The 12,496-nt window shown below is 36.0% G+C and overlaps 2 protein-coding genes across 4 annotated transcripts in view; both read right to left on the reverse strand.

The window, feature by feature from the left end:
* Positions 1-12,496, reverse strand: part of PPCDC (phosphopantothenoylcysteine decarboxylase) — a 1,155,725-nt gene that overhangs the window by 621,538 nt on the left and 521,691 nt on the right. The window lies entirely within an intron of this gene.
* Positions 1-12,496, reverse strand: part of LOC122806081 (mucin-3A-like) — a 347,511-nt gene that overhangs the window by 109,490 nt on the left and 225,525 nt on the right. Inside the window, exon 9 of the mRNA XM_044076319.1 lies at positions 6,482-6,627. Coding sequence (XP_043932254.1) covers positions 6,482-6,627 — 146 coding nt within the window. The remainder of the gene's footprint in view (positions 1-6,481; positions 6,628-12,496) is intronic.

The raw sequence follows: 12,496 nt of genomic DNA on the forward strand, positions 1-12,496 counted from the left end.
TATTCCTTAACCCCGAGGATCACTGATATTGCACACCTGTCAGCAAAACAGATGTCAGTAGTGACTTTTGATGAATCACTATACACGTATAGATATGTGTGTGTGTGTGTGTGTGTATATATATATATATATATATATATATATATATATATATATATATATATATATATATATATATTTGTGCGGTGATATAAAATCTCTGCGAATTATACCAACTCTGATCACGTCAGAGAAAGGGCACATTTCCCAACCCAAGAATTGCGCGACACAAATGTCGATCTGAGTAGTTTAAAGTTTGTCTAAACAGATGTTAACCAACAGGGAATTTGACAATCCATTCTCTCACATTTTTAATATACATGTTATACTTCTTTTAACCAGTTTTTCTCGCTGTAAATTATATTGTCCAAAAAGGCAGTAATTGTTAACATTTACACCTACTGATATCATATAAAATCATTTAGAGAGATTAAAATTACCGGTCCACAACGTTTAACCAAGTGCTTGTACTGTTTCCAAGCAATTTCCAAGTTTTGTACATCAAAAAAATGTTCCCATCTCCATTTATATTTTTAGATCTCCAGCATATATAGCTTTTTGCAATATCAGCCATTTTATCTGGAGTATAAAATGCTTCAAGTACTTCCAAATGTATATTCTCCAAAATTATACAAATTTTCAAATAAGCAAATTCCATTTTATTTGCATTCAGTAATTATCTACCGAATAGGAACTGTTCTCATTTTATGAGCAAATGCAGAATTACTACCAGCATAAAATTTGAATATGTACTAATATTTGGGATATTATTTTAAAGGTGGATTCTGAAAAGCTTAGAAATTCCTCAAATATATACTTGCTTATGACTTTTACAATTGAACAAGTTCCCTTTGATTTTATTCCTCTTACCCTCTGCTGTTTACTCCTTCCGTACAATTATAGTAAGCTAAAATGCTCTCAAAAATATTTTCATTTGCCACTTCTAATAAACCTGTATTCACTCCCAAAGTAAATATAGTGACTAGCCTTTAACTCTGAATGTTTTTAGAACATTTTGTAGATATTTGGAGTAAAATACTTCATATTAGCAAACTTCAATATCACTTAAAGGTTAGACAGCACGAGTCCCTGGAGATATTTCACGTGCAATTATCTGCTGGAAGGACACCTACTGAAATCACTGCCAGCTACAGGACCCCCCCCCCACATGACCCCCCATCCATGAATCAGGACACCCACTCTGCCTATTTGGATCTACTTGAGTCCATCAAGATAGATCAGACCACCATGGTTTTGGGTGACAACTGCCCATCCATTGACTGGGGAAAATATTAATGCAGAAAGTCACTTGCCCAAAGGTTCCTAGACTTCATTAACTCCAATGCCCTGGACCAGCTAGTTGACACCCCCACAGGGAGTGCCAACATCCTGGATCTGGTGCTTACCATTATGGGGGATGACTGTAGCACATCCATTGTGAGGTCTTCCCTGGTGAGATCTGACTACAAGGCCTATCATCATACAAGTCCTGCCTCATCTTTGATGAGAAGTCCCAGGAGTCCTTGAACAAGAAGGGTCTTGCTCCAATACATTCTTCACTTTATGGTCAATGAATTTAGCCAGACAAAAGATAATGGATGCTTTAGCATCCACAATCGGGCGGAGTGGTGGATGACACTTCTGAATCTTGGGAATTCCAAAGATGGTCACAATGGTTACCAGAACACTTTTACCAGGATTAACAGAGGAATGGAAAAAGGGGGGTGGATGGAGGGAGGGGGACAATCAGACACTACAGGAACTAAATGTTAACAGTGATGCGGAATTTTACGACATCTGTTCCATAGTGAATAATGATGAAAATGATTTTAAGATAGATCATTTAAGTCAGGAATCTGTTAAGACAGCTTGGGCAAATCTGTTTGAAAGGGGGCTGAATTTTGTACTGGCCAGGAAGGTATCCTGCAGTTAAAAACATTTTGTAGGAAACTGAATTTAGCTCTGAATTTCAGTCATAACAGCAATGAGGGGCCCCCATTACGTAACAAATTAAAGCGACCAAGTACATTCACCCCCCCCCCCACAAACCCTATGGTTGGATTATTTGAGAAGTCATGTGAAATGGACATCGGGGAAAACAACTGTATGACATCCTTGAATGAAGGCAATAACATGTCCCAAGATTACTTAGAATTGTTGAAACACATTATGAATAAAACAATTAGGATAATGAAACCAGACAAGGGCAGGGGGTTAGTGATTATGGACATGAATGACTATTGGGAGGATGTTTGAGATTTTATATAGTGACACCTAGATGGAAATTTCCCGTAACGAGCTCAATACTGCATACAGGAACATAGACTTAGTGACTGATGAGCTTATGTTACACAGGCAGATTACCTTACAGGAACATGTCTTCCTTAGTACAAACCATCCTAGGATTCAGACCATCTCGGAATTCCCAAGATTCACAAAAGTGACAATAATCCACCACTCTGCCCAACTGTGGATGCTAAAGCATCAGAGACCTTTTGTCTGGCTAAATTCATTGACCATAAAGTGAAGAATGTATTAAAGCAACGACCCTTCTTATTCAAAGAGTCTTGAGACTTATCAAAGATAAGGCAGGACTTTTATGATGACAGGTTACTTACGGTTACCATAGGCATTTGTGACCTATTCTGTGATCCCACATGATCAGGGAATTGAATAGTTTTATGATTTGTGTACTAGCACTAATCTAGATCACAATACTATTCTTACAGTTTGGACATTCATGGAACTTGTATTAGATAATTTCCTGATTTTTGAAGGGCAGGTTTTTAAGCAAACACAGGGGGTGGCTATGGGTGCTTGGCTGCACCCCGGTGTTTGCCAATATAGTTTTAGCCCAATTGGAAGATTTGTTTGTCCAACTCTCCCTATAGGAATTCTTGGATACTCTATGGTCCTCATTTGGACGATTTAGTCCTGTGGAAATAAGGGAGGGAGCAATTGAAAGAGTTTTTTTTTTTTGAATATTTCAACACTTCATTCTTGAGATTCACGATGAATGTTGATGACAACAGGCTTAATTATTTAGAGGTTACTTTAAGGACTATAACAAAAAGTTTACATCTTGTATAGGAAGCCCACGAATTCAAACATGCTAATGCATTATGACAGTTGGCATCCCATAAATCAGAAGGCCCTAGTTAAAGGGCAATATGTGAGACTAGCTAGAATGGGGTCAGAAAATGACCTCTGATTATCTTGAGTTTTTAGAAATGAAATGGCAGATTAGATTGAATGCTTCCATCTATCCTGGACTCAGTGATAGAATTGTACTTTGTCCCTTACTGAAATTAAAATATTTTTGCATTTAGTTTCAATGCATGTCAACACAAGGGCTTTATTTCATAAATATAATGGGTTAAATTATTTTTCTTCAGGTCTAAATATTAGTATGAATACATTTTATTTTTTTATTAAGTGTTTTCACAAGATTCAGTCAGGATTTTTGTTGTGTGACTTGTATTAAGTGTGGGGACTTGGAAACATATATATATATATATATATATATATATATATATATAACAGTTTATTCTCTAATTTATTCTGAAGTCTTGTATTTGGAGACAAAAGCTCTCAAATTTTACTTTTTGCACCTGTGGAGTTTAGCTGCTTATTTCTACTTCCTTTATTATTCTAGGTTCCTTTATTATTCTAGGTTCCTGTCCTTGTGGTTTAAGTGGTATGCGACATTAATAGAACCTGCTGGAGGGACAAATATGTCTTCCAAAGGTTACCACACCTTTGGAATAGACTCCAGCTTCATGTCAAGCAGAGCACTTCATTGGCCTTCTTCAAATGTAATCTGGACCATTGGATGGGTAACCATAAGTTCACCACAGGGGTTCCACCTGTGTCCCTCTTGGACAGGAGTGATGGGTGCTGATCGTGGAAATAATGGTAAAGCTTGGCTAGGCTTGTAAAGGCCCAACAGTCATTAGCCTAATAACTCCCTGTGATCCTAAGTAACTTGACTATTTTATATTTAACATAATAGAGCTGCAAAAATTTTCCACTATTAGCCCCATATCCACAGTTTAGAAAATACACAATTTTTAAAATTGCATGCTAATCTGGTAACACTAGCTCTCTATTCTATATCTGGGCATTTTTGTAAGGTTTTTTTTTTTATATTAAAAAATCTACAGAAGGCTATTCTATTTTCTTAACCAGAGCTTTAGAGGGCATTAACACTGTTTGTATAAAACTTAACATATTTGGCAATATTTTAATCAGTAACCAGTCTTCAAATATAAATGTTTTTGTTCCATCCAGTTTAGTTCTTGCACTATTATGCTTATTTCTATTTTTCTATAGTTGATGTCATGGCGGTTCTTCAGTAATGCATTTTTTCACAAATTTCTACTATAAATTTGTTTTGAAAAGTTATTTTTAGGTTTATAATTATACATTTTACTATTAAATTTCAGTCCAGAAATGTTAAGTTTAATTTTATTCTGTGATTCTTTAAAGCAAGATTCTATATAGGTTCATAGGTGCTTACTAGGCTGACCACGAGGGCCTTTTTAAGCCTAGCCATACATCCTGTATCAGTTCTGGTACCACTGATAAATATACGCAGGGGCTTGGGAGGTGAAACATTTACAGGCATGATCCTGGGAGATTTAACCAAATTCAACCTACTGTGCACTTAGAGAGACAGGTGCCAAGCCAAAGATGAATTTCCTGTTCCCCATCCAATGTCCAAGTTGCACTTGAATTGTGTTTGCGCGAACTCTGCTTCACATGGATGGGGACCCTGTTCCAGAGAAGTAGTTTATGGAATGCATACCAGTCTCCAACATGTCCTATCACTGGCAAGGTTCAAGTCTTTAGAGCCAGTAATTCTGACAGTTTGCTTTTTGCAGGAGGTCCAGAGTGGAGTCTGACAATGCCTTGTATGCCAGGCACAAATCTTCCCTCAACATGTAGGAGACAGAGGGATAGGGCCTTGAAGAATCTGTACAGGACATGTTACATACACCCAAGTATTTTTAGTAAGGAACCTCTATGGACATTCCAATTGTTAATATACCTGGTTATGTACAGACCACAGGGAGCACTGTACTCAAGTCTGATGAATGCTGAATGCAGTGGAATAATGACTTCTTCAGACCTAGATGCCATAACTTTGTTTATAAGTTGGACAACATAGAATGATTTCCTCACTACTGTGGAGACATGCTGGTCAAAGGTTAGGATTACTGTGTGCGTCTCTCCAAGTACCCAAATAGTGGTTAAAGTCTTTGGGGTGTGTTAATATGTTACCAGGGGCGGATAACTTTCTGAAGGATACTATTATGCATTTCTTGGCATTTAGCTGTAGTGCTTGGCTCTGACGCCAGTAGTCTGTCAGCCCTTCCTGGAGAAGTCTTGTCATCAGTGGGCGATTCAAATGACAGCACTTAATTTACAATCTGCATATTTAGTCAGCCAGAGACCACTGACATTGGCCTTGACTTCAGAAAAGTAAATGCCAAAAAGAAGTGGTCTCAGAACCAACCCCTAAGGGACTCTACTTGTGACTAGCCTCTTTGTAGAGGTAGGCTCTACATTTCTAAGTTTCTGCGTCCTGCCCAAGTACCAGCTGGCTAGCCACTGTGTTACATAAGGGTTTATACCAAACCTTTTAAGTTTGTCAACAATGCCCGAGTGGGGTATTGTGTCAAATGCTTTGACCAGGTCAAGGTACAGTCAGCCATTTTGCACTCATCCATTGCTTTGATGACCTTCTCAAAAGAAGCCTACCAGGTTGAGTAGGCATGATGTGCCCTTTATGAAACCAAATTGGCTTGTGTCCAGTGTCTGGAGGTTTCATTTCCATGACCATTCTTTCCATGGCTTTACATATGGGATTAGTGAGACTTACGGGTCTGTAGATGGCCTACCTTTGAGCAGAAGGATGACTGCTGCTGTTCTCCATTCATGGGGCATAAAGCCTGTTGGGAGGTTACAATTAAACAGCGATTCAACACAGCCTGGCAGATCTTTCATGCCATTTAGAAGACATCCTGAGATATTGTATGGGCCCATTGAATGGGTGTTCTTGGCCTTAGAGAGCAATAAGGACCTGCTCCCTAGTGGTCGCAGAGGGAGTTATATTTGATGGCGTTTCCTGATGGAAGGCCGAGGAGGACAGAGGGGTAAGCATATCAGTATTAAAATCTGTAAACAGTAGCATCCTTGAGGTGAATTGATGACTTCTAATATTAGCTAATGGTTTCATAGCCAGAGCAAACCGTGTAGGTGACAGTAGGAATCTTTCTCTATTGCCACTTTTGTTTATTTCTGTGAAATAAAGCAGATGATAAATTAGGCCCTTATTAGAGAATCTGTAATAATTACAAGGAGTAACATGTATAATCTTCCAAGCTAAAATTGCCATATCTTCATTGCTGTTTCTTACTTAAACCATTAATGATTTTACTCTTAATACTGCCCTGGGCTTTTGACAATGAATCCTAGTTAACCTGAAGCGAGGAAGTGTAAGGGGAACAGAACTAAAGTCCCACTGCAAATCATCAACAGCATCAGCAAATACAATGGTCATGGCCAACTGCCACAATACATATTCTAAATAAAGATTGTATCCAAAAATTACAGTTAAATTTAATGGGTAGCAAGTAGCATTCAATGTTCAAATACGTATTAAAAATGTTCAAACACCACATTTAAAAACTCAATCACTAGATGGACTGCAATTTCTCAAATGTCGACTGGGCAGTTGAAGTGCAAGGAAATATTGATTTGTTACAATGCCCCTATTTGTGAATGTGGAGGAATTTGACACCTCCAATATGTTGATTTTAAATTGTTTAACTTGTCTGGTACACAACTTTCATTATTTGCAAAAGGTTATACAACTGAAGTTGTATACCAGGAACTTTTTAAATTTTTTTTTTTGTTTAGGTACTCAGACAGGCACTACTGAAATTGTTTTGAAAAGACATAGTGCTTTTATACGCCACCCCTCATAATCCTTTAGTAACCACTTTTGAGAAAATATGTGAAGGTAAATTTAACTTTACAGAAAGGAGAAATGTGTCAACAATTTACCCCCTGAAGAGAAGTGCATTTTAAAAATATTTAAGGACAAGGTTATGTTTTATGAAACCTGACAAAGATAGGGGTGGTGTTGTGATGGATATAATGGATTATTCATATAAAATGTTTTGTAAACCTGCTTTAGACAAAACTCCTAAGGATTTCTAAAATTGAGATTAGCATAACCCACAAGCTTGATTATATGTTGAATGAATTGACTTTGTAAGGATTTAACAGTAAGGTCATCCTTGCATTTAAGGTGGACAAACCATTGATCCCTTGATAGTTGGTATCCCCAAGATTCACAAGAATCAAATTTGATCCCCCATTGAGATTAACTGTAGCAGCTACAGGTTCTAAAATGGAAACTATTGCAAAATTCATTGCTTTTAAATGTAAGGCTTGTTAATGAATTTATCCCACATCCTACGTGACTCCTGACATTTATTGGAAAGACTTAACATTTCTTTTGATGAGACACTTATTTCTGCAACTGCTGACATGGTTACCTTGTTTACAGTTATTATCCACTTAGACAGTTGTTTTTTGTTTGACTTTTTAGTGTGTCAAGATGCCATTTCTACTAAGGACATCTTAGTCATTGACTTATTGGACACTGTTTGTAATTTGTTCTTCTAGGGAGGATTACTATCAAATGTCTGGATCTGCAATAGGTGCAGCTTGTGCCCCTCATTTATGCCAATGGGGTTATGGTGGTGTGGGAAAAGTGTTGCATATTTAGTTCCATCATCCAGTTATGCTTACCTTCATTTTTTGGAGGGCACTGCTTTTATGGAAAGGTACTGTGAATCTACACAATTAATTTGTATATTTAGGGACAACTATTTTTTTTTATTTGCTCATCAGTTTGATGACTCCTATCAATTACCTTGATGCAATTATAGGTAAATATAGACTTAGCTTTACCTCTACACTACACAGGAAGAATGCCTCCTCTAATTCCTACTTACATTTTGAAAGCGGTCACTATTTACATCAGAAAAAGGGTATTAAGGACCAGATAAAGATTAATTATTTGAGAAGGAGATGCACAATTTATGGTGTACAGAAAAGGAATATCCTACTGGTTTATTACAAGCTAAGGACAATGCTACACAAAACAAACATGAAATTTGCACTTTTTCTGAAGTGTAATGAGGATAGTGATGTAGCTGAACACCCTTGTACTGGTGACAACACTATCAATGGGGTTGACCTCTACGGAAATTTGCACCTTTGGTTTTACCTGTTGGTGAAATTTATAAATATGCTGAGGTTTTCAAGGATTTGTGGTATTGTATTTTCCACACCGATAGGAGAGGTTCTGTGGATCTCCATTAGTTGTTTTCAGTAAAAGGTAGGTCCATAAAGAATTTGATAGAGTTCACCAAGGAACATGGGTTTTACTGGCCTGGCCCACCAGATGAACAGGTGTGGTAAATGCAAGTATTGTAGGTTTATACATCAGGTTCCATATCCAACAGCTGAAGGACATGATCATAGTTCAGTTTGTCTTTGTAGATACAACTGTGATATTGCCCATGTTGTTCACGTGGCTAATTGCACGTTATGCCCAGCATTTTATGTTGGAAAAACTGTAGATTAAGGGATCATACAAGGGAACATTATGAGGATAAAAAAAAATTCCACAATGCCTTGTTCCAGCATGTAAACAATTGTGAGCTTGTTGATGAAGTACACATCACAGAGGGATGAAGATTTGAAAAATGTATTGGAAATGAAGGAGCTGTTGTGGCAGATACAATTAGATGCTTGTGCATCTCCAGATCTTAATGAGTGTATCCACTGGGCAAATATGGTGTGAACGGTATTACTGAGTGATCAATGCAGTCACAATACAATGGTTGTATTGGTTTCACCCATGTTTTATCACTATTACAGCTGTCCAAATTGTAGATAGAAGCAGATACAAAATCCAGACTATTGGTTAAGTCATTATTTTTAGGTCTAATTAGAATTTTAATTAAGGAGGTAGGTTTTGGAACAATTGAATGTTTTATATCTATAATTTTAACAGTTGAATGTATTTATTCAACTATTAATTCATTGACGCCCATTTTAACTCTGGTCCTTGTACATGCACGCTTTATTTTTGCATTTAATATTTCAGTCCTTGAGTTAACTATTTACCTACCACAATATAACCTTATTCTTGAATTAATAGATTATATAGTATTCAACAGGAAACCCAGCAGTTTATTGGCTGTGGTCCCTTTAAAAGCAGTTACACAGCTGATTGGTATACTCTGAAGTCATCCAGGATGTTACTAGAAACAAAAGCACTTTCTGATTTTACAGTGTTTAATAAATGTTGTTTGAACATTGAATATTACTTGCTACAACTTATTTTTGGATACAATTTTCATATAGAATATATTCTGCAGCAATCAGACATGACAGTTGTATTGGCTGCTGCTGTTGACATTTTGTAGTATGACTATTTGTGGTTCCGTGCCCTAATTTACACTTCCTCTCTTCAGGTTACCAGTTGGAATTTGTGTGGTGTTTGGAGTCCTACTTGACCTTCAAGTAGGAATTTGAGTTCTTATACCATCAGTAAATATGTAAATATACCTTATCCACATTTAATAGGATATGGTAAATAGTATCGGCTTTTAATGTGTTATGAAATACCTCAAGGATTTTGTGATATATATACACACACACACACACACACACACACACACACACACACACATGTTTTAAGATTAAAATATTCAACAGAAATAACTTCTGTACACATTTAAAGACTTACAACTTCTGGAATTAATCCCTGGAGCTTTATTCTTCAAGTACTTAGTTGCATAACTTCTACAATAATTTTAATAGAGGTTATCTGAGTAAGTTAAACCCAACACTCATCCAAAAAGGATTGTATGTTTATTTTTATTTTCCACAGAGTATTTCATGTTTTCCAAACTGTATGTCTGATAACTCTTAAAGACTTTACTAGTACTATCATGCTTGACTTACTGGACAATTAATGCAATTGCCTGTGGTTATATGATGCAACTTCTCTTTTCTCCAGTATTTACTTTTTAATTAACAGCTTTGATTAGGGATTTCACGGTCTACAAAATTCTCCTTTTTTGCACTTTGTTGACAAGACCGATTGCAAATGAAACAAATAAGAATGGAACAATGTGCAGTTTTCCCATACATAAGTATCCCACATATCCCACAATGTACTTCTACTAATGCCTTCAATCATAAATGCATTTCTTCTAGAAACTAGTGCTTAAATTCTTCCCTTGCTGGTATTCTACACCAAATTGCTAAGTCATCACTCAACGTTAATGTATGGCCTGATATGGAAAATTCTAAAGCTATAGACACAAAAATAACATTAGTAGCAAACACTGGATCTCCAAACACAGAGTGCTTTCACCCTCTTACATCTAGGACGTCTTCAGAATAAAATCACTAATTTAAAATCTCCTTTTATTCCCTAGCACAGCTGAGCTTTGCAATGAATAAAACTGATGACAATATTAAAGGAGGACTACTTAAACAGAATCATGGGGTAGCTATGGGGACTTTATGTACCCCCCTCCATTTATGCCAATTTAATATTATTGGATTGGGAAATCATCAGTTTTCAGTCTGGAGTATTTCTGTAATATTAAATTGTATGCAAGATTTTTGGATGACATTTAATTTATGGGGAGGCTCAGAAGTTATTATTCCAAAGTTTCATTATTTGAATCACATCTGCTTTTTTTAAATTTACTTACAGCTATGACAAATGCTGAATTATTTGGACACCTTAATTGCACACTGACAATGAGGTCAAATCATAAGTTTATAGGAAACCCACTTACTGTAATTCCTATTGAGAGTATACCAGCTGCCATCCCCTTAGTCAAAAGAGCATAATTAAGGGTCAATGTATTTAGATATCTAGGATGACACCCCCACTTTGAAGATGTCGAAGGAACTGGATGCAGTGATGTTTATAGCTAGGGGTTCTCCATTACAAATGGTTACAGAAATAAGGAATTACATCCGAACTCAAATGGATACTCTGTATAAATCCTTTTTAGGTGTAGGGTTAGATTCAGTAAAACAAAAAAGCAGAAACTATGAAAGGGCTATGGCTGTACAACATTGCCCTCAGTCCAGCGAAATTACTAACATTATAAAAAAACTGCAATATACTAAAAGCTAACCATACAATTTTTCATTTACAAAGGGCTGAACCCAAATTTAGTTTTAAGACTGGACTTGAAAGAAAGAATGGTTTGAATGGAGACAAAAATACAAAAAAAAACTTGAAAGGAGGAACAGTAAAATGTGGGATTTGTGCAAAATGTTCCTACATTCTTGAAATTAAGGCTCTTGTTTTACAGAATGATTTGCATTCCCTCCCTTACATTCTGCAAAGGAAATTGTCAAAGTACGTTGATTTTGTCAAGGGCTCTAGTTGCCCATCTTTTTATCTGGGAAAAACAGAGATGTCTTTGGAAATGAATTTATGAGCATGACTTTGAAATTGCAAAAAAGAATGACAAGAATGATTTGTACAAACATTCTGTTAAATGCACAGATTTTAGAAAAATCAGTTTACTATTTTAGAACAAATGAAACAAAATTCTAGAGGGGAAATTTAAATATTGGCAGTTTAGACTGCGGGCTTTTAAAGAACCTGGTTTAAATGAATACAGTTCTATACAACCTTTAAGCATGAGATCCCTTTATATATGAATAGCAGTTTTTTTTTTTTGAAGTAGGGTATATTATATTAACATCTGTTCAAAGAACTTTTTTTGAAGGCAATTTTTAAATAGAGTTCTGACAAGTTTATGTTTTAAACATAGCAATGCAAATTTAAATACTGCCAGTTTTATTAATTAGAAAGTTCAGCTGTGCTGGGGAATAAAAGGAGATTTTGAATTACTGATTTTGGACGAAAACGCTCAACGAGTTTGGAGATCCGGTGTTAGCTACCAACTTTATTTTTGTTGTGTATATAGTTCATTTCAGTAATGTTAGTTACGGTTTTCTAACATTCTAAAGCTACCAAGCTCTTAATTTAGGTCCATAGGTAAAGTACAAACATGCAAATTAAGAATTTTCTGTTCTAATTTATTAAACATTCTAATTTTTACAACTTTAAAAAGCAGAAATTCTAGTGAGATTTTAATTGCACTCCTACCACCCTTAATTAGCACACAGTTAAAACCTCCTCCCAAAATTACACTTCTTTTCAGACAATTCAGTAAGTTTGTTTTCTTGCATACTTTGCACCAAGACCAGGTATCCAATAAGCTTTTGCTAGAGTATGAATTCTATTTTGAATTCAAGTAGTACTAGTAATGAAAAAAAAAATCATTGAAAGTCAAATTGATTGATAATTTTCTACAATTAATGTGCTTTA

Source organism: Protopterus annectens, chromosome 7.part0 (genome assembly GCF_019279795.1).
Source record: "Protopterus annectens isolate FY-2018-M chromosome 7.part0, PAN1.0, whole genome shotgun sequence".
Lineage (NCBI taxonomy): Eukaryota > Metazoa > Chordata > Ceratodontiformes > Protopteridae > Protopterus > Protopterus annectens.